Consider the following 22,634-nt stretch of genomic DNA (forward strand, 5'->3'; position numbering starts at 1 on the left):
ACTCGATATATCCCAGTAAACTTAGAATAAATGATACCACCGAGTCTGCATCATCTGTCTCATATTTACATGTAGATTATTTGCTTGAAATGGACATTAAAAGTCAGCTTTCTGTTATATTTTACTTTGTAAATAACTTTTTAAAGTAAGGGGGAAATGTTAAGGTTAACGATAGCTGACCTAAACATGACATGTATAAGCTAATGAACAAACTTAATGACATATTTTAGATACAGTACTTGTATTAATCTTTTGAACATTTAAGCGAAAAGTGCTCTCAAATGCCTCTTTTCGATTATGTATTCCTTCAATAGCTGTACATGTAACTGTCTTCCATTATGTATCGAGAAAAATTATTTTGCTCGAATTTGAGAAGTGGATTCATACTCAGGAACCTGAAGATGTTTAAGGTTGTCGCTGAGTGACTTTGCGGCTTCAAAATAATAACTTTCAGTATGTTTACATAGCTTTTATTCAGGTGATAATTTACAAATAGATTTCCTACTGTTCCAAAGACTTCAAATAAAGGTACAAAAAGGGATCTGAAAAATAAATGAAATGATAAATACACAGATAACATTATTTTATTCATACTTACATTTTACTGCACATTACTTTACGAAATACATTTGTCTGTATCAACACTTATATTTGCACATTTTGCAGTACATAACTTTACTTCTTTACTACATATACTTTATACAATCACTAGACTCGTACACGAACTTCACTTTCATATACTTGTGTACTACATAAATACATTTATTTTACGGCAACTAGTACGCGTCTTACTCTGAAATACATACAACTTATGTTTACATTACAACAATACACATACTTTTACTTTATACTTAATATTTTTCATAATGATATTACTGGTTATCACACTTTACTTTAAAATACTTTAAATTACTCACGGAAAATATAAAACAAGGTTATCTGGCCATTTTAGGAATAAATACGGCATTAAATCCGTCTCAATAAAATAAAAACAAACTTACCCAGAATAGTTAGACTCTGGTCAGCAATACTTACATGTTATAGGAAGAAGTGCTTTATATGATATGAGGGAGCTTGTTGAAAACGTCCGCTGTCTCCAATTGCTATGCTCAGTCTGAGTTCCTAAATGCACGGGATTAGAACCCGTCCAGTAAAACCAGCTGAGTGAACTTTAAACTTTGGAAAGCAACTTTGACGATAAATTAGTTACATTATAAACGTAGCACAAAATGTATGGAAAGTAAGCATGGACGTAAATTGTGACAATGTTTTGAATCATATGATAATTTTATTATGTAAGTAATCAATGAGAAATAAGCAATTGTCGTCAATTTGTATTTTGATGATAAAAATGTTGATATGTATTGATACCAATCTTTTCCAAAGTACTTTCAATTTGTCCCAAAGGCCTATTTGCGGTATTATGCATTTTCGCCTCCAAAATTAAAGTTTTATAAAAAAAACTTTAAAGATAAGGGGTTAGATAGTCTTGTTTTGATAAATTGATGTTTTGTGGCAAAATATGGGTGTTTTCTGATGGTTTTTCGACAGGTTAACATCGAGCGCAGGCTTGTTTAAATACTATTTTTTTAATATTATTTGTATAATCATATGAAGAAAAACATGTGTTAAAATCGTACCTGAGCAGACCTGTGCTCTATTTTTCCTAATCCAAAATAAAAAGAAAATATGAGAATATTTTTATTTGTTTGCAAAGGTCATTTAGATGACGTCATAGTTTAATATCGAATGAGCAGTGATGATTTAAATAAAGATTTAAGTGATAGCCATACTTTGTTTAATGTTTTACAATGAGTTATGAAGATTTTTTTTATATCATACTATTTAAAATTTTGATAAAATTGGGGGTTGCTGGGCAGATATTTGACCATATCAAATATAGTCATTTAACGCACTTTGATAAAAACAAAATAGAATTTGTCCCAAATTTAGAATAGCATTAATTTTGTTGCATAATTGGAAATTCAGTTCGCTATATCTTTAAATTCGTTTAATCTAAAGTCGTTAAAACCGTAAAAGTTTGTAAGAGTTTGTTAAAACTTTACCGGGGAAACCACAAGACTATGCTTCATCCAAGATTTCGCTATATCCGTGATTGCATTGTTAACGAGCTTTACTGTACAAATCAGAGATCACACATAACACATCAGGTGACATTATATAAATAGTGCCTGTTTGGGAGATAACAGTTGAAATTGACACCCCGAGGAAACCATTATCAACCGACGCGAAACGGAGGTTGACAATGGTTTTCGAGGGGTGTCAATTTCAACTGTTATCCCCCCAAACAGGCACTATTCATTTTATTATACTGAATGTCTTAACTATTCGTACTGCTTTTATATAGAAATGACGTTAATTCTACGGTGAACCGTGTGCGCATAATTTACGCGCATGTGACAATTCGTTGTGTTACCCGTTGCTAAGTGTGTTGCTAACGCTGAGGGTAATAGAATGGATTTTCAACTGCGGCTAAACCAATCAGATTTCAGTATTTAACATTAAAGTATAATAAAAAAAAACATACTGCACTGAGGTATAAAAATCAATATGGAGTTTCACATAATTCGTTCATGTTTAACAGGACATAGTTTAAAATATCAAGACTGATCAAACAATATTTTGTAAAATATATCCAATACCATGCCATTTAAGTATTGAATCCTTATTTTTTGAAAGATATAGTCTCATAACTGCAACGGTGTGTGCATACAAATTGAATAACGCGCGTTAGCGCGTTATGAAAATATGTTTGCACACACCGTTGCAGTTATGAGACTATATGTTTCAAAAAATAAGGATTTAATGCTTATATTTACATTTTTTTTACATTCTTGCCTTGTACGCAAATGCGAATTATACCTTAAAATGACTGTACTATCCTATGGGTAAGTTTAAATTAATGGAAGAGCCACTGTAACAGCCACAAGCGTGATCTTTGATTTTCGCTTGCGACGTTGTATTTATCAGCGTTCAACGTTTGTGACGTCACAATTAAAACTCGTCAATTAACCTTTTAGTACCCTTTCTGCGTTATGGTGCTATATCTGCAGTAGCTTTACATGCAAAATATACGTGGAATGTAAATATTTCCGACTGAATAATAAAAACTTCGTTGTACGGGTTATAAACAACTTTTTTTATTCTATAAATATCATTCTAGATATTTCTCCACCGTATCTTAAGGATGACATTTACTCAGAATGATAAAAAATTCCACTGATGATAATGAAACCCCATCTATTGTATGTTATAGACCTTTGATTGTAGTGTTATTTTTCACTTTCAAAAAAGTAGGTCAATGACCTACTTTTTGAGTAAATGGCCATTGAATATTTTTTGAAAAATCAAGAAAAATCCCATAAAATTTTACACTACAATTGAAATTTTCTTAATTGTAAATATATTTCAAATAATAAAGCACTTTAAAAAGTGTAATACATTTTATGAATGGCAGTGTCACTAAATAGGTACAAAACATTAAGATTTCAGCTACAATTTGAAAAAATATTCCAGTCCGAATTTCCTCTATCAGTTTTCAAATTCCTACCCATTTTTGATCTAAGTTTACAAAAAATTGAATGATGATAATACAAAAACACTTATAGCATTGAACTACTTATATTGACCTTATTCTGTTGGCATAAAATTTATATGAGGTCAATGATCAAAATTTTGAGATATGGTGTCTTTTATCGTTTTTAAGCATTTTTTAATATTTTCGCAATTCGTGCCATACAATTATTTTAATGAATAAGTGAGGTAAAACCAGCAGAAAATATGAAAAATTATATAGACTAAAATATAAAATCTTAACTTTCAATATTAGAGTACTGCCAAAAATGTTTTAGAGGAAAACAAAATCTGCAAAATTTAGTCCGAATTTCCTCTGTTTGACTAAAAGTCTATTTTTGTTTGAGCCTAATTACGTAGTAAAGTAAAAATATCAAATGTTTTGTCAATAATAATTCATTTTATTAATACTTTTTTTGTTTAGAACAAATTTTACTCATTACAGTGAACTTTATTACAATCCGAATTTGAGAACCCAAACCCTGAGTAAACAACACCCTTAATGTTAAATGAATACATTTAGTTCAAAACATGGACTCTGGGCAAGCCGTTTCAGCGTTAAAAAGGTCTTTTCAAAAATTATTAAGGTCTTTCGTTTCCACCCCTTCAACATTCTTTCCCATATATCTCTAGAACGGTAACGGTAACGAATTTCTAAACAGTAGTTGAACAAAATGGGTTGAGATTTAAATGACCTTTTATTTGATATCAAAAAAAGGGGCTGGCCCCTAAAATTAGGGAACTTAAGGGCTCTAAAAATTATCATCTGTAGCTCTTTACTGATGGAAATTTAATGAAAGGCTATAGCAGCAAATATGTTTACTCACAGTTCTGTATCCAAGTAATTTAATGATTTATTCATGTGTTATGGAATAAGGATTTTAGGGGTCAATAGTCCATAAACTATGACCACCTATATCTCAAAAAGGAAAATATTTTGAAATGCAGTGTAGAAGAAAAGATGCTCAAAATGATGTACTTTACAAAATGCAACCTTCAAAATTTGATTCAGCGGCTCCAATAGGGAGGTAAGGGACTGGCCCCTAAAACTTTTTTTTTCTCAGATATCTCAAGAACGGTGACGAATTTCTAAACACTTGTTGAACAAAGCTCTTATCCCTGAAACAAAATAGTATCTGGCCCTTAGAATGTAGATCCCGTTTTTCTATTCTAAATCATGTTTAGCTGTTAAATAGCAAAATGAAGATCGAACATATATCTCAAATTCTAAAATCAGACGGAAGACCTCCTCGTTGCTCGCAACGACATCGTGTCTAGTTTTCATTATTCTTGCTTTGTATTGAGTTCGAGGAGTATAAGCATCCTGAAATATGCACAAACTAAACAATTCTGTAAATAAAAAAAATATTATTTACATGCATTGCTACCATTGTAAACAAAAGCACAAATAGGAAGTACTGAGTATTGAAACCGGGTTGTCATAACATAATACTAGTAAGCACTTTTGTACTGCCTTTGATACACGTAGGAGCTAATAAAGAGGTTTAGCACCAACATGTACGCGTACCTGTATGTGAATATTACAAGTTAGAACTACGCGTACCAGTCTAAATCACGTTATAACGCGTACATTGTAAATGTTTAAAGGTATATTTTTACACTTTACCCTTTTAAACTGAGTTGTATTTAAACCTCTACTAACACAATGCATAGTAGTGAAAATATTTCTTTTTATCAGTAGTTGCATTAAATATATAGGATTTCGAAAAAAAAGACACATTCTTTAGATATAGCCAACAAAAAATATAACCTTCAAGTTCGACGCAATTCACACATATTTCCATTCCTTTACATACATGTAGAAATTCTTCATTACAAAAACTCAAGAAGTAATGCACATATTTGCTTTCTACAAGTACACGTAGGCGTACACGTTAGTTTGCTAAATCGTTCTGGTGGCAACGTCACAATACCTGTACATGGAGTTAATAAAAGGATCAATAACCGTTATTAGAATGATTTTCATATTTAGTATATCAAAAGTTTACCTGTTGTCTGCTTTAGTAGGAAATAATTGAGATAATATTTTGTATCTTAATCTTAGAAGTGTTTGGGATTCCTTAAGGATGTATTTGAAATTGCTTTTTTCTCCTCTCCGACTATTTATATGCGGAAAACCAAATATTTTACGCAGAATTGATTCGTCACTTAAAACGTACTGAAAAAAGATATTTTTTGTAAAATTCCATACATAATTGACGCAAATGTCAGTGTGTACAGCTTTGAGCGTTAAAATATGAATATAAAGATTATCATAAAATTTGCTTTTGCTAGTTATACTTCTGCTTATTCATTGATGTATTTCAACGTACAAATACATTGCAAATAAAACTATAATTACGGAAATTGAAAATGTTTCTTTGACCTTTAGATATCAGCCCATATTTGACCTTTTACATACAAAATATGAGTATTCACACAGATGGTGGCATTAAGACATGTATTTATGATAAAGGTTACAGGACAGACATAACGGTCACTTGAAAAGTTATAAAACATTCATGCAATTCAAGAATCACATTTTTTTTGCCATAAAATATTATATATATATATATATATATATATATATATATATATATATATATATATATATATATATATATATATATATATATATATATATATATAATTTTAATGTAATTTGTACGTAGTGTCAACCAAAGTCATTCCTGAAAATAATATATATAATATTTACATGCAACACTAAAATTCATATGATTGTGATATATAATTGTTAGGTTAAAATTAAATTAATTGAATGATTTACATTGAAGGGCACCTGCAGCTAACACTTTCAAAAGAGCCAACGAGATGTCTCTTGAATTAAATGTATTAAAACTTCATTAGTATAAATAAGACCACATAAGTCTCATGTTGTCGCTACATAAAAGAACGACTGTTATCATGAAAGGTGTGGTGTTTATACTTGTACTAAGCATTTCCTCCGTTTGCCGTGCAAACTCTCTCAGTGATATTCAAAACGAGGTAAGGCATTTCATTACTTTATAAACACATAATTAAAAATCTAGCTGTTGTCATTTTTCCCTATATGTAGATGAATAATGTATGTACTTTAAAATGAAAATCGTGAGGATTAAATATTGTGATTCAATGTCACTTTTTTAAACCATTTACAATCTTCAAATATTTTAGTGTCGAAATATCTGTTTTAAAATATTCTTGTTTGATCCAGTCGTTTGTTCTCATATCTTTGAAAAGTATTTTATATTGCGTTTTTGTATAGCAAATAACTCATTCAGAGGAATACACATTAGGAGTAATATTACTTAAAACTTTCATTGGTGTTTCTTACAACATCTTGTACATGTAAGTATTACCATTGTATATTTTTGACATTTATAATGATATGCTACCATTCTAAAACAAACATGATATTCAAATCAGGATCTTCACAAAACCCTTAGTACACTGTACCGATATATCTTATCCCATTAAAGATAACATTCTGGGAGTATTTTTGTTTTCTGTTTGAATTTCATATTACAATATAGTAATCAACAGACTCACCGCTTGCCTAAGTTTACAATTCTAAGATTATTTTAATTTGGATAGAAATGGCATGAGTCTCCGAGTTCCTTGCTGTCCGTTGAAAAAGAGACTTCCGGTGAAAAAGTTTTGATACGGGTGGAACTTTCAGTAGCCCGAAAAACATATGTCTTTTTGAATGTAGACTCAGTAATAATTGGAAGTAAGTTTTCGTAAAAAAAAAAATCTCAATTATGTAAAAATATATTTATCGATGGGTTAAATTTAAAAAAGAGAACCACAATTAAATCCTTCAGTACACTATCATTTTTTTGTTGAACTAATCTGTTTTTTTTTTTAAAGGTTAAAGTAGTATTTAAGAAACCCGACAATATATTTTGATAGTGTTGCATTAAATTATGTTTCAGCAAATGAGAAAAAATTCGGCACTTCAAGGACAGAGCTCAAAAACAGTATTCAATACAACATAGAGCTGTCAAATTATGTGAAAGAGCTTACGCTGGTATTAATTGCAAATGGTACTGGTATCACTGAACCTATAGTAACCTGGTATATCCTAGATATAAGAGCAGAAGATACCAAAAGGTACTTCAATATCGGTACTTGCCATTCGTTGATTGCTAACATAAACAGTACTTCTTTTCGGTCCTTTTTTCGCTGTTCTCCGGAATTGGATTCAGGAAATTCCTGGTATCAAGAAATGGCAATTATGACAAAATACATGGATCAAAATGAGGGTTCTTCAAAATTATCCTGGACCAATATTTCGGACAACAATTCTAGCATAGGCACAAATATTACGCTTGACCGAAATACAATTGCTACAGCGACGGTAAATTTTCCCGAACAATATCTCGAATTGAAAAATTCCTTTTTGTTTTTGCAATCCTCTCTCTTTCTAGGTCTGGATAGTATAATCAAATCTATCAAATATTCGCAAATAAAAGATATCAGTGCAATTAAAAAAGCTGGAGAGTACGTCGTTTTGTCAGGTATACCGCCTCCTGAAGCTGTGGAAGGTGAAATGTTATCAATTGGATGTTACGCCAATGGTAGAAATCCCCCTGCTCTTAAATTGGAGAGAAATGGAATGACAATAATAGATACAGATGACGTGTACATTTCCAGCATTAAGTCTCCCCAATGGACTGTATATGATGTATCTTATCTTCACGCAACTGAAGAAATTGAAGGTAACTACTCCTGTGTTATTGAGGATGGGAGCCAAAAAACGATCCCATTATTTGACTTCCAGTTAAAACCGAAAATCCGCTGGGACCTAATGCAAGAATTCAATACTGCAGAAGAGGTACGTTAACTTTGATAATATCTGTTCTCAACTCTTTTGTTAATCGGTAATGTTAAATAACACGTTCTTCGTAATCCAGTCAACACTAGTATTTCAAATCAGCTTGCGTTTTGTCGAAATACCTAGTTATTACACCTACAGAATACACTCTAGTTGTAATCTGAATAGAACTTCTTTCAAAGTAGCATTTTGATACAGAATCCTTTTGTAAAACCAATATTTTTTCTCTAGCCTGCCAAAATGTTTTTAACAAATTGTTTATAACATTCAGATGTACATAGTAACGTTTAATACCGTAAATGAATATTATACATCACAAACACATAAATAGACCTCACACTCATATATACTCTATCCCGAGTTTTTTGCTTCCACCACTGTTCGCTTGATATTTCGATATTCATAAATACCTTTGTGCCCAAACTACGTTCATTTGCTAATATAAAAAATGCCCAGCTTATCTGTTTTGAAACGCGTCCTATATTGCTACAGGTTTCAATACACAACCCAAAAATAGACAGTCTACGGGGATTTTGCATTACATCAGCCATGTTATAGCCCAAGTGATAACTTGAAAAAATGTCCGAGGTATTCCGAGTAGTTCCAAATGGAGAAAAGAAGTAAACATTCCCATTATAAATCTCCGTAAGAAATTTGTTTTCGTTCCTGTGAACTTTTATCATTGAAAAAAGATAACGTGCCAATGAATCTTGGATATTTTCCCTTTTATCAATTTCAGCTTTATTTCTTTCACAAGAATGTGTATTTTTTTAAAAAGTCATCAAAAAGTGATGGAAGCATTAACTTGGGACAGACTATAGTAATCGTGTAGATAGTAACCATAGACTATAGAACTATAATATGGCGTAGTCGTAGATAAATGAGGACCACAACTCTTTCTTTATTAGTATGTTCTTGGAATTTTATTTCTCATAAAAACTGAGAATACATCTGACAAAATAAATTTGATATTCAGTTTTAATTAGACATTTGAAATGAAACTTCTCCATGTTTATCGGTTGCTATAAAATCGCATTGTGTGTACTCTGTCTCTGGCCACTTTATTTGGATCCAGACCTCCAGTCGTTCAGACCATTTATTCAAAGAGCTCCGTTTAACCGTGTCAAAAGTAACAATACCTTCTGGAGTTGAGCATGTCGCATTCATTATGATACCTTTTGATCCTTCTATCACAATCAATTTTCTCTAAATAAAAAAAAAAGAAATTTATATTTTTACAAAGATTCAGGTCTAACTGGTATAACTTCATTCATATTGGGATAACATTCATCCAAATATACGCTGCATTTGATACAATGTTTTGTAGATGTGCGTTTTAATAATAAAACTGCAACCAGTGCACATTTGAACTTTATACTAAGTGATGATATCTTAGATAATGAGACAGAAGCGTTTAAAAAGAATACACATAAAATATGTTAAAATAATGAACTGTTTCACAACATTATTATAACGCTTGGCATACATTGCAAACGATATATAATTGAGGTTTTCTAGATTGTAAAAATAAAAAAAACATATAAGATGCAATCTTTAACATGAAATCATTTTTCAAATATCGCCATTCTTTAATGTTGCATAAGTTTACAAAAAGATGACATTCACACAATTTGTTGACTAACTCTTCAGAACAGGGCACAAACCTTTTAATTGTCCAATTTAGGCTGTCTTTAATATTATAGCTATTTTGGTAAATTGCTGGACGACTGTTGTCATTTTTTAGACAATATCAATCTCATAAAGAAGAGTACATGTATTTATCACATGTTTATCTCAAAATGCGGTGAATATCACTAATGGGGTAATTTTTTGATATTCCACTGTGTGTTCTTGCGCTACGTGACGTCATAGATAAACATTACCTAGCTTTTGGGGATGAATGACGTAGAATAGAAAGTAACAGAATAATTGAGTTGAATAGTGTAGAGTCATAAATGTGAAGCACTTTGCAGTTTCATTTTTTTCCATAAATGAATAACAATATGTTAGAAAATTAAATACTTGTTTGTTAATCTTCAAGGAACTTTTTCCGAGCGTAAGGTTGTTGACGTCTATTAACGAATGTGTTATGCGGCTTACAATTACAATGTTTACAGATACGATCGAGTTTTAACAAAATACGTTGAAAACATGTGATAAAAAGAATCTCTCATGATCTGCGATGGTCTATGATTTTTATCCAACGAGTTGTGTGTTTTCTATGCCCGAGCCAAGGCTCATAGTTTCTGCCGTTTGGTTTTGTTCTGCGTATTTGATCTTCTATCATATGAATAATTTTGATATTATTCGTGAATGCGTGTCTAATAGCTACAACATGATTCAAATGACCAAAATCGGAACTTACAAACTTGCCCCTAACTGTATGTACATTAAATAACTTGTGGAAAGACTAATTCGATGTTTGTTCCAATTATAATTAGTTCTTAAATTCGATGATGATGGATAATGGGGCCATTAAAAAATAACATTCACAATTGAAAATCTTTTGACAATTAAAGTAAAGAACGTTTACATCTATTGCAATCATCATCTTTACAATCAATGTTAACGGAAAAATCTTTGTTGTGATATAACATTAAATTTTTTATCATATTATTCTATCATCAATTGCCAGAGATAACATAAAATACGAAGAAATAAGAGATTGATAAATATGAATGATAAATGTACTGCAAGCGTGGACATATAGAAAAAGTGTAAAATTTAATTATGTTGATGATTTTTCTGTTTCACGAAAAAAAATTTCACTCATCAAACTTTATATGATTTAAATAAATCCAAATGACTAAACTCTTGTATTTTAATCGTAAAATATTTCATGATTTTCCACCAACAATGACGTCACAGTCGGTGTTACAACAGTGGATTCCGTGATATATCATTTGTGAATACGTTTTCTCGTAATACCACAAATGATATAAAACTTTATTACCATGCCCCGAAAACTGCAAGTTTAACACCGAGAACAGTTATATTGTATACCTAGTAGTGAATCAGCCCGGATACACAAGTTTTGGACTGGGTGAGACAGCAACAGAAAGCAAGGGCTTTATCACTTTGAAGGCGATATTTCTCTGTCTCTTCCCGAAGTCTAGGAGCTGCATTGCCCTCAAATATATAATCGTCAATTCTCCAAAGCCTCTGTTTTTATTAAGCGTAGTGTGTGACTTAACGATAGAATAACAAATGATAATAAAAACCATTACCTTACACGTCTGAGTATTCTTATTCGTTGCTAAAGAAGACAAACAATGATCCAAAAACAGTGCAAAAAAGTTATTTGTTTTTTAGTAAGGGTATGTAACCTACACAACGGTTATGTATTTAGAACAAAAGCTCGATTTTTAAAATATTAATCAACATTTAATTTACGCAGGATAAAGATAAGAATTGAAAGTAAAAAGCCACCCCTTTTCTTCTTAGTGTTAATCCATACGAGTGAATAAAATTAATATTAGTAATACTATTGGAACTTTAAAAAAAATCAGCTGTCATTGTGAATTGTGAACTATGTATCTTGCTTATGTCTCTACGACTGACACTCAAATTTTAGTTGCTCATTAAAAATGCATTTCTAAAACATTGCAAACAAAATAAAATTTGAACAAAATCGGGACCATGCCCCTTGAAAAGCATTGTACATAGAAGGTAAACAGAAATCTAAAATCTAATTTGATCAAATATTCAAATCACCAGAACTTTGTCTACAAACATTAATATCATCGTTAGAACATAGTAACGTATTTCATTTAAAAAAAAAAAGGAGGGGGGGGGGGGTGTTTGAACTATTAAGACAGAAACAAATACCTGGCGCAACAAAGAAATCTATTAATAGCTCTTATCGTATGAATGTCGTTTTATAGGTTTTTAAGTTAAATCCATACAAATGAAAAGGTATACACAGCCATTTTATCATATCTTAAATGAAAGAGGACACAAACTACATTTTTTTGCTCAGTTTCAAATAACATGAATATATTTGCTTATTAGACTATTACATATAAGACATTAAAACATTTATAAACACATTGATATACATTTTACAGATAAAACATTAATTGGGAAAGAAATACAGGGACATTTTTATCTGGTGTCTTTCTTAAAGGCAATATGGACAAAGATAAATGATTTCAATATAACGTGCTATTACCCATTATTGACGAGTACCCATTATTGCCCGTTGTTATAAAAACAGCAAGATTTCCGCTACCTATTCGTTGTTTTTAGCTACAAACCAAAATAAATAAATAAATAATAGAATTTTCAACACACTATAAGAGTTGGGAATGAAAAAAAATTCTTCAAACATCTCGGAACTCGCCTTGACAAAGAAAAGCCTATGGAAACATATCACATTTGTATCCGTGCGATGACACATGCCACTGAATGTTTGACTTGTAATCCACTTAGATGACAAGGCGTTTTTTGTTTAGGTCCAAATTTGAACAATAATTACCTACGTGTTATGATATTTGACAAAAATAAGCAAGATATCATTTCTACTACACAATATTTAAGAAAGAAAACGGAGCGTCTGCTTGCTTGTTAGACGCCATTATGTTTCCAACCAGAGGCGGATGGAAGATTTATCCACACGCATCTGCGATGTAAATCAGAGGCGTTGCTAGTAACTTTCACACACATTATTTCTTTTACTGGACACATTAAAACTTAATAAAAAGCTTTTTAATAAATAAATAATGCATTTATTAAATTTTTAATCATTTGTCCGGAGATTTGTGAAGTACATGTTCCTCTTTGTGAGCATGTGGCCGCAGAGACATGGAAAAGAATGTTGCTTATAATATGATTGAATTGCGTTTATATTATAATTCTTTATTTTATATTCTTACATTTTATCTTATATTGTTAGGTTCTTTTAAATTTATGACCATTTTACCGATTTATTAATTGAAAATAACGAAAAGATATTTTACATGATAGCTTGTAGTACATGAAGAGAGTAGTAGAGGAAACTCGTGTATTTTTCGGCAATAATGGGTACTCGCATGTTAAACATACCGGTATTCATCTTCTTAAATGAAAACAGATATTGATATGAATAAAAGATAATATCCATAATTTCACATTAACAAACAATTTATGGTTTACTACTCCAAGTTATAAAACTATGAGTTTGAAAAAAAACCACATTTATTTTTCATCAAAAATATAAATTTCAGAGTTAATACATTGTATAATTATAATTCAAATTAACTTAAATGTTTCATTTGAATAAATATGAATTTCGTATTAATATTTGTTAACATAATCATGGACTGAGTCCTTTTGGGGGTCTTTAACATAAAATACAAAACTGGGAGTGTCAGAGCAGTCATACCCATTTACTATCTGGGAACCAAGTCGCAATCAGCACTATTTGCATTCATTATTTGTCATTATTTGTCAGTCTGCATTGGCGTTGTTGTCGCGCATTCCCTTCTTCATGTAATAACAAAGAACCCTGAACAGCTGCACCCAGGCCTCTCCCAGTTCCTCGCTCCAGCTGTCCTGTAGATGAGGCTTGATAGCATGAACAAACTGTCCTCCCACCATCTACAAACAATATACACAAGTGAACAATTGTAAGGTACAGGACAGTGCTTATACCATTCATATAAACTTTGTACAATTCAACGCAAAGAGTTAGTCCTAATAGTGTGCGTTAACAACCATTCTAAAAAAAAAACACCAATGTACATGTAAGTATTATTGCTAACTGTATTCGTCAATTTTCTTGAACTTTTATCATTATTTAATATAACCCTAGGATTGAACTAATTTACCCTTTGATTTGTATACGCGTAGTAGATCCTTAGTCATAGCCTAAATGTGGTGATAAATTATTCTTGAATAGAAACCATGTTATATTAGGCTTATTTAATAAATATTAAGTCTTACATCAATGAAGTCGTATTTAGCGCTGTAGTTAACATGTCTTTCTCCGAGCTCATGCATAAGAGACTGAAGTTTTTCCGGCGTCCGTATCCGAGTCAGACATTTATCTACCGTCCCCATTACACGGAGTGCATGTGACCGCAAGATGGCGCTGTGTTCCATGTCATCCTCAGCCAATTGTTGGAACGGTAGGAACGCATCTTTTACTTCTGGATGAGTTTGAAATAAACTGAAAGTATTGATTATACTAAAATACTAAAATTGCATTTTTCTTCATTAAAAATAATAGTAGGAATAGAAAAACCAGTTATAGAACCTATAAAAATATGTCGTCGGGTGGACAGACAAATTACGGAAACAGGATATCATCTAATTTATATTAAACCAAAAAAATATCCATGTTTTAGAACCAATGAACACATAACGATGTTTGTATCATAAACAAACCAATGGTGTTACATAAAAATTGTAAACATGATATTTCTGCTAGATAGTTCTAAAACAAAATCAAAAACAAGATTTCATTTATTTTTTTTTTTTTTTTTTTTTTTTACAAAAGCGTGAATCGTAAACACGGTGTATTTTATATCACCTATGCATTTACTTGAAAGCACTATGTTTTTTCTTTCATACCAAACCTATGCGTGATTGCGGTCCAAATATTCATTTATTTGGTATGGATGCAGGCTTAATTTTAAAAATTAAATTAAATGTTTACAACGTTTGGACACAATCAAGGACAAAACAGCGGGAAGATAATCGGTACTTAAAGACGAAGAAAACGAATGAGTGATTTCGATTAAATTTAGTTCAACGAAGGTAATGAAAGGTTCTACAATTAGAAAGCAAATGCATGATTAAATCCAAAGCTTTGCATTAAATAATTTACAGCCATTAGACCAATCTTTGTAATTTGCTTCTTTATAAATGTAATGTATAACTCGTAGTTTTAGGTCATTACTAGCTAAAGAAACGATGCACACTATATAGCTAATGGCGGATAATGAGGTTGAATGGATGGAGATGCCAAGCATCTTGATGTAATGTAGAAAAAGATTTTAATCTTATGTAATTGTTTGTTTGCATGTTTTCTTCCAAATGCTTAAGAGATATTTACCATGATATATTGTCACCTAGAAATTTTGTTCATGGGCATTAGAGAAGCTATGATTTATATAGTTAAAGCATTTGGTATTAAATAATGAGCTTAAACTGCATGCTTTATTCTTTAACCCGTATATGGTACGGTGTGATAAAATGTATTATGGTATTACTAGTATCTTGATATTTATTATTTAAAACAGTCTTTAAATACCGGTTTCATACTATCAAAAAAAATTTTATATTTCAATAATTTTCTTTTTTAAATTCCACAAAAGTAATCAATTTGTATGATTGAAGATATTTTATATATATATATATATATATATATATATATATATATATATATATATATATATATATATATATATATATATATATATATATATATATATGGATCTCCAACAAAAGTGAATGTCTCTGTTATATATATCTATATCATTCACTATGGGCAGGTATATGTCAATTTGAGAGTTATTGCAATGTTTGTTCTTATTATATATGTGTGTATCTATGCAATGTGTATCGTTCCGATCCTCTCAAAGTGTCGTTTAACTGTATTCCACCTGTATCTCAAGCGACTGTGTAGTGCGCGGCCAGCGCGCTAGGTTCCGTTCGTCATCGAAAGCAAGGTTTTTGTCTTGCCTAGATGGCCGAGTGGGGAGCGCGGTGGCCGCTCACTGCTAGGAGAATGGGTTCCAGAGGTCGTGAGTTCAAGCCTCGGTCGGGGCGGAAGGTGGAGCTCCAACAAAAGGGAATTTCTCTGTGCTATATATATATATATATATATATATATATATATATATATATATATGCACTATGATATGATTTGTGCTCAAACAGACTTTCGTAACTGTACAGAGGATCCTTAAAATGCAAATACAAAATTATAAAATCTACGTTAGAGTATATTACATCAAGGAGAAAAGAATGAGTCATGAAATAATCGATTGTCCCTTTAGTAATGGAGGATTGGCACAGGAAATAGTATGTTTCGTATCTGGTTGCTACTTTATCTATACAACTATATTAGAATAATAGACTCGAATTTTGGGGGTTTAATACCGAGAAATCGGAAAGAGTACTGTCTTTTGTTTTATATATTTTAAACATAATTGGTACTTGAAGATAACAAATTTGTTTTTTTTTCTTTCTCAATCAAGCTTTGCTAATTGATAATTAACGAAAATTCCTTTAAAAAATTCGGAAATCATCTGGATTTCTTGGACTTAAAAAATCGTTCGCATGCGCATTACATTTGCGCTAAATCATGGGAGACTTTTTAGTTTATGTTTCCACAATATCACATTTGCACGGATCAACCCAGAAACGATATTACAAATACGTGTAAATTTTCATTGAAAATTTGTCATTTATTCTGTTCATTAAAGGAAATATGGGAAATAAGTAAACTCTAACTCAGTTAGAAAAATCGCGTCAAAATGGTGTGTAAACTCGAAGCGAGTAAAAAACGTTGGTAAAATGTTGAATTCTTCATTAATATGAATAATTTTTTTTTTTTGATGAAATTAGGTATTTACAGCCTCAATATGGTTTTTTATGAATAATTTGACTGTTTATTTCAATGCAGCTTCATTATTTTTCTTATTATTTTTCGGAGCGATTCTGCAGTTTTTGGCTACATTATGGGTATATGGGAAGCATTTTAAATGTGGGAAGGCCTCTCCAGAGACACGGTTAGATTATTCTAACTAAGCAGAGTGAAGCGAAATCAAAAGCGTTATTGTAGACCTAAAGCTTGGTTATGTAAATGTCAACAATACGGTGTGTGTATATATCTCAGTATTTCGTATATAAATGTCCGATATCATATGCAATGTCAACCAGCGCACGCACGGGTCAAAGTATAGTTGATTTAAAAATTAAAACAAGGGAAATGAAACAATAACCACGTTTATACAGTAGAATATGAAAAATGGTTGAATACTGCTGAAATATGGAATCATGTGCATGTGTACAACACTGAGTGAAGATCTATCATTCTGTCAACTGAAATATGTCTGAAGTGTAACTCAAAATTGACTGTATGACATTGTCCTCTCATGCAGTCACCTTTATAGACCATTCCAATTCCATTCAGCTGGTTGAATGGCATTGGTTAATCCTGTGAACTCACCAGCTTTTATACAAACGTTTATATTTTCTTTAGGTTTTGTATAGATGGCTCACTGTATTTGTTTAAAGTATAAATGTAACTGTAAATAAATATTGATTCTATCAATTTAAGGTTTGAATTCTGCATTGAATGCAAAAGACAATTTAAGAAGCATACAATTTTATTTATTGAATGCATGCAATACTGTATACAGGGTTATTTTCACCCTGTGTAATTTTTGCCCCGTGTAATTTTAGCCCCATGTAACTTTTGCCCTTCTAAACTTGCAAACAGTTTCGCCCCGACCTAGTTTTGCCAAGACACAGTTGTGTTTTCATAGAGATATTTTGAGACAATTCGCCCAGTTTTAAATTTTCCCGCTGAGAACGAGAGTGAAAAGGGCAAAAATAAAAGCAGTCTGCCAAAAACCATTCATATAATTAAAAAAAATAAAAACAAAGACAGCTGATTTTGAAACATCAGACCGTTTTATTCGGCCAAACTGCATTAAAAATTAACTGATTTACGTGTGAGATATTCTTTTCCTTCTACAGCAGAACACTTCCTATTGAGTTATTTCCAAAACCCTTAATTTTCAACACCTGTTGTGGAAGAATAGTATATACATTCAACAACCAGTGTTTCTAATTTGGTCAAATTGTTCAATTTACCATTTCTTGCCTCTACCTTTTATTGTTAGATGGTTAAGCAAAATTTATTTTTATTCCATCAAAATAGATGAAAGTTCATTTTTCTAGATTTGGTTAGTTTATACGTTTTTAAAATAGCACACTTCATTTTCTTTGTCTTAGGTGCAATCGTATTCTTTTATTCTATATAAATGTATCATTTTACAAACACCTAACACTTTTTTTTGATTTGGCATTTTTTGTAGCATTTGCCTAGAGCCAACATCAATGTTGATTCATAACAATCGATCAAATATCAGGTCACACAAAGGAAGAAACCAAAGGCATTCCTTTTATCAGCTGAAAAAAAACCAACAAAATATTAACCAGTGCATGAAGTTCTTGGATCCTCCTGCTCTTTGTATTTCTGCTACCTTTTAGTTGTCTTTTTAAATAATAATGGTGAAAATTATTTATTCTTATGTATTCAAGCTTCGAGTTCAGGTTCAATTTAATAGTCATAACATGTCTGTCATGCAGCTCTCGAGAGATTAAAAACAATTCATCGGAATTACAATTGATTGTTGCGTGTCACTCCGTTCTGAGCATTGTTTAAACTTTAATTACTATTGTTTCATGACGTTGTATCTTAAACAAAGGAAAATGATTAATTAGGACGAATAATACAAATACCAGTACTTTACAGTACTAGAAACAGTACTTCAAAATATCTTGAAATCATAAAAGCACGTCTTACTTCTAAACGACGTACACTGCTGCTAGCTATTTGAGTTATATTCCACAAGGAGTGGCCCTATTGAACGATAGGCGTTCGATGTTAACCATAGCTTATCAAAACAGCTGATTTGATCAGATTAGGTGAATAAGGACTGCAAACACACATTCAGATAGAAATAAGAGTCAACGTTTGAAAGAGTTAATATTTTTGATCTATTTATAATAAATCAAGTACATTTTTTGAAATGTTAAGCAGTGTAGAATTAGCTAATCCATTCTTTAAATTCATAGCGATTGAAACTTGTTTTCGTGGCATAAAACGTATAAATAATATCGGTTATATATTTATGGTAACGTAATCCTTAAAGTTATGCATTTCAATCGCCCGCCTCAAGAGATGTGTGTCAACGATAGTATAACTATTGTGTCTACGGCTGTGTCTGTTTGACATTCCACTTCTAACAACACTTCTTTGACAATAACATATTATAATCTTACGTTACAGAAAGACATCTGCGGAAAGCAGTGCTCAAGACATCTTTTAATGAGTTAAGAGAAGGCAATCGATACATCTTCTAAACATAAAACAAGCTTGAAAACAAAACCACGCGTGTCAATAAAGATTTGCGATGCTTAAAGATATTCGTTGGAAGCGAAATCACCCCTGCGAATGTGTTCGGAATGTTTTCTTTATCGTTGCTAAGGAAGTAATAAATCCAGAGGTGCTCGGATGAAAGTTCACGAGACTTCACCGATATTTGTTCAGTTCCTGTGAAATTTCGAGCGGAAGTATAAGTGTTCGAATAATATTCTCAAAATACGTAAGTACAGGTCGTTTTTCATATCATATCCTACTTTGATTTATGTTAAAACGGGAAAAGCTTTCAAGTTGTATGTCTTATTTTACCATCTAGCAGTTATTTATATTAAACGATAATATTCAGAACAGAGTTATCGTTCGTGTTCAAACACGTGTAGAGTGGTTGAAAATATAAACACTGGGTTGCTTAATAAAATCATAGCCATGTTTGATGCTTGTGGTGTGCAATACCATGTTTTAAAAAAAATAATGGGTGACTTTTTTGCATTAATACTTAGTATATCAAGCCATTTTCAAGGAACATTCTGCATAAAATGGTATAGTCTGTTTCACTATTGATGTTATTACTAGGTCAGGCGTGGATCGAAAATTAATCCTCAGGAGGGATCTTTTTTTAAGCATGTTAGTTGTTGCAACAGCAGACAAAAACTAATTTTTGTATAGTCACATTTATTTTTAGAACACATTTTATTCACCAATCAATGAAGATAAAGTTTAAAATCAATAAACCTCTAGAATTTAGATCTGACTACTAGAACCTAGATACTGTGAAATAGACTTTATACACGAGGTACGATTTTTACTGCGAAACTGAAAAGGTCAAATTAAACCACGTGGTCTAAAATTTGAATGACAATAACATTCGCAGGGGTGGAAATGAGATCTCTCAACAGTAGATGGTGAAGAAATCCACTTCTTTTAAAATTGTTCAGTTTATCATTAACACAATATAAAGATTGTTAAGTTTATGATATCTTCCCGGCTTTGAAAATGTCATGGACGCAATTAAAACTACATGCACCACGATCACGATACTGTGTGAAACTGCTATTGAAATTTTAATGACGTAAATCTATCACGCACACGTGATTTAAACTTGAATATCTATATTATATATTTGCATAATTATGAAATTTTAACAAGACAACACTGCACATTAAAAATTATATGAACAAAAATAATGATAATTATAAAAATACTGTGAATAAACGTATTTTTGCATGTTTAATTGTTAAAAATTGGTTTTTCAACAAATTAGCTTGATTTGAGTAAGCGTATTTCTGGTTGCACCTTTCCTTTAACATAATTCCAGGGTATTGTGCGTTTTACTTGATATAGCAGAAGCTGCATTTTGCTGAAAAGAACACAGGGCTAAAAGTAACACGTTTCCGTTTTTCCTGTGAGATTTCAAGATGTAATCAAATGTTAAACATATCTTTCGAAAATGAAAGTACGAAATATACGAAGGAATTACTTTAATGGTAATTTATAAAAGGTGTTTAGATATTTAAAGTAAAAGTTGTTTAAATGTTTGAGGTAAATTAATTTACTATCACACTATGTTAAAACCTGCAAATTAAACAACATACCCTGAAAATACCTTTTTCAAAACATTTATGGCATGTGTTTATCATATGATCAGCATGTTAAAAAGACAACATATTTCTTATTTTTGTATTTAAAATGTTTTGATATTTTTATGTTTAAAAGTTTCTGTTTTGCAATTAATTTTGTTGCAAAGAAATTTAATATCAGTATCTTCACTCTATTAAAAAGCATTTGTATCTTTTCAATGTAACGATGCACTTCATTACTTCGTCTAATGTAATTTTAAGACATATACATCTCTAGCTAATTACAACTACAACATTTTGCTTTGAAATACATAAAAATCTACCTACTTTATGAAAGCAACAACACCTATGTTGGCTATGTTGACCTTTATCGAGTTCCAGGATTTCTCTAACAGTTCTAGCTGATCCTCAGACAGGGAGGGTTCCAGACCCCCTCTCTTACTGTAACTCACGTCACTACAGATTGGTCTTGTAACAATTGTGCCCATTTCACAAAGTCTCTATCTTTATCCTCTTGACTGAATTCTAAATCTCATTTCGTAAAACCAGCTCTACGATTTTAATCCATCATTGACAAAAACATTTTTGTTTTCGTCATTGTGTTTTTTCATTATACTCCAAACGTAAAATTAAGACTCGTTTCCACACATTTTGAAGATTACTGTTAAGATAATCTGTATCATATTTCTTTGGCCAATGAAATTGGTGAGGGATGGAATGATGTATGATGAATCACCACACGAAGGCTTTTTATTCGGCATAACCACATATCATAATAAAATAATACACTGCAGTGAGAGCAATAACCTTCCATACAGCTATCAAGTCAGCATTTCAGATAATAAGGGATCCTCACTATAGCAACAGTCAATATGGGCCGTGAGATACAGAGAAGCAGATACAGTAAAGATATCGGTAAAAAGTCATGTCAGACAAGGAAATATGTAAGTCGTACTATAACACAAGAAGTACAATTGTTATGTAAAGGCTCTCAATTAGACAATGTGACACACAAGAAAAAGAACAATACTTCGTTAATGCAGTAAAGCATTGATATCTAGTCAATAACTCAGCTAACAGAAATGTTTTGGACACCTAATAAACTTTTTGTAAACTTTTCTGTTTACTGATCGCTGTTGTTGATCTACCTCAATATAGGAATAGATGGTATGAGTTGCCATTATTTTTTCTGTCGATTTCCTTAACATGTCACCACAGTATTAAGTCTGTCTTTAGTAAATCACGTATTCTTCTTTTATTACAACAGGACAATGTTTTAGGTGAAACAAGCATTAATAATACCCAGCTAAACCCTGTTTTTTTCCATCAACATTACAATTACATGTACTTTTAAAATCAATCATCTTCGATTTTTCAAATTTATTTTATTTACACTTTATTTGATCCTGTGAAAGCAAAAACAAAACAAAAGGCCCATATGCCACATCGCTTACATAAGTAACAGTTCTAAATTTTTCATATAAAACCCTGAACTTTAAAAAGGAACGATACACAGTAAAGAAAA

At 31.4% G+C, this 22,634-nt stretch overlaps 1 protein-coding gene and 1 long non-coding RNA gene across 2 annotated transcripts; one reads left to right on the forward strand and one right to left on the reverse strand.

Moving 5' to 3' along the window:
* Positions 1 to 6,504: 6,504 nt before the first annotated feature.
* Positions 6,505 to 8,431, forward strand: LOC136273496 (uncharacterized). Its single transcript, XR_010711662.1, has 3 exons — positions 6,505 to 6,600; positions 7,189 to 7,324; positions 7,530 to 8,431. It is a non-coding gene; the product is annotated as an uncharacterized lncRNA (long non-coding RNA).
* Positions 8,432 to 12,205: 3,774 nt separating this feature from the next.
* LOC105327171 (uncharacterized) lies at positions 12,206 to 21,944 on the reverse strand. Its single transcript, XM_011427487.4, has 3 exons — positions 21,437 to 21,944; positions 14,354 to 14,579; positions 12,206 to 14,008 (listed from the first exon to the last, which is right to left on the reverse strand). The coding sequence occupies exons 1-3, from the start codon at positions 21,595 to 21,597 to the stop codon at positions 13,859 to 13,861; spliced, it is 537 nt and encodes a 178-aa protein (XP_011425789.2). The 5' UTR covers positions 21,598 to 21,944; the 3' UTR covers positions 12,206 to 13,858.
* Between the last annotated feature and the right edge of the window lie 690 nt (positions 21,945 to 22,634).

Source organism: Magallana gigas, chromosome 3 (assembly GCF_963853765.1).
Source record: "Magallana gigas chromosome 3, xbMagGiga1.1, whole genome shotgun sequence".
NCBI classification, from domain to species: Eukaryota; Metazoa; Mollusca; class Bivalvia; order Ostreida; family Ostreidae; genus Magallana; species Magallana gigas.

Coding starts and splice junctions, on each gene's coding strand:
- LOC105327171 (XM_011427487.4), bottom strand. CDS start 21,597: ATGGGCACAATTGTTACAAGACCAATCTGTAGTGACGTGAGTTACAGT. Junction 14,580..21,436: donor GGTGTTGTTGCTTTCATAAA/GTAGGTAGATTT, acceptor CAATACTTTCAG/TTTATTTCAAACTCATCCAG. Junction 14,009..14,353: donor CTAAATACGACTTCATTGAT/GTAAGACTTAAT, acceptor TATTGTTTGTAG/ATGGTGGGAGGACAGTTTGT.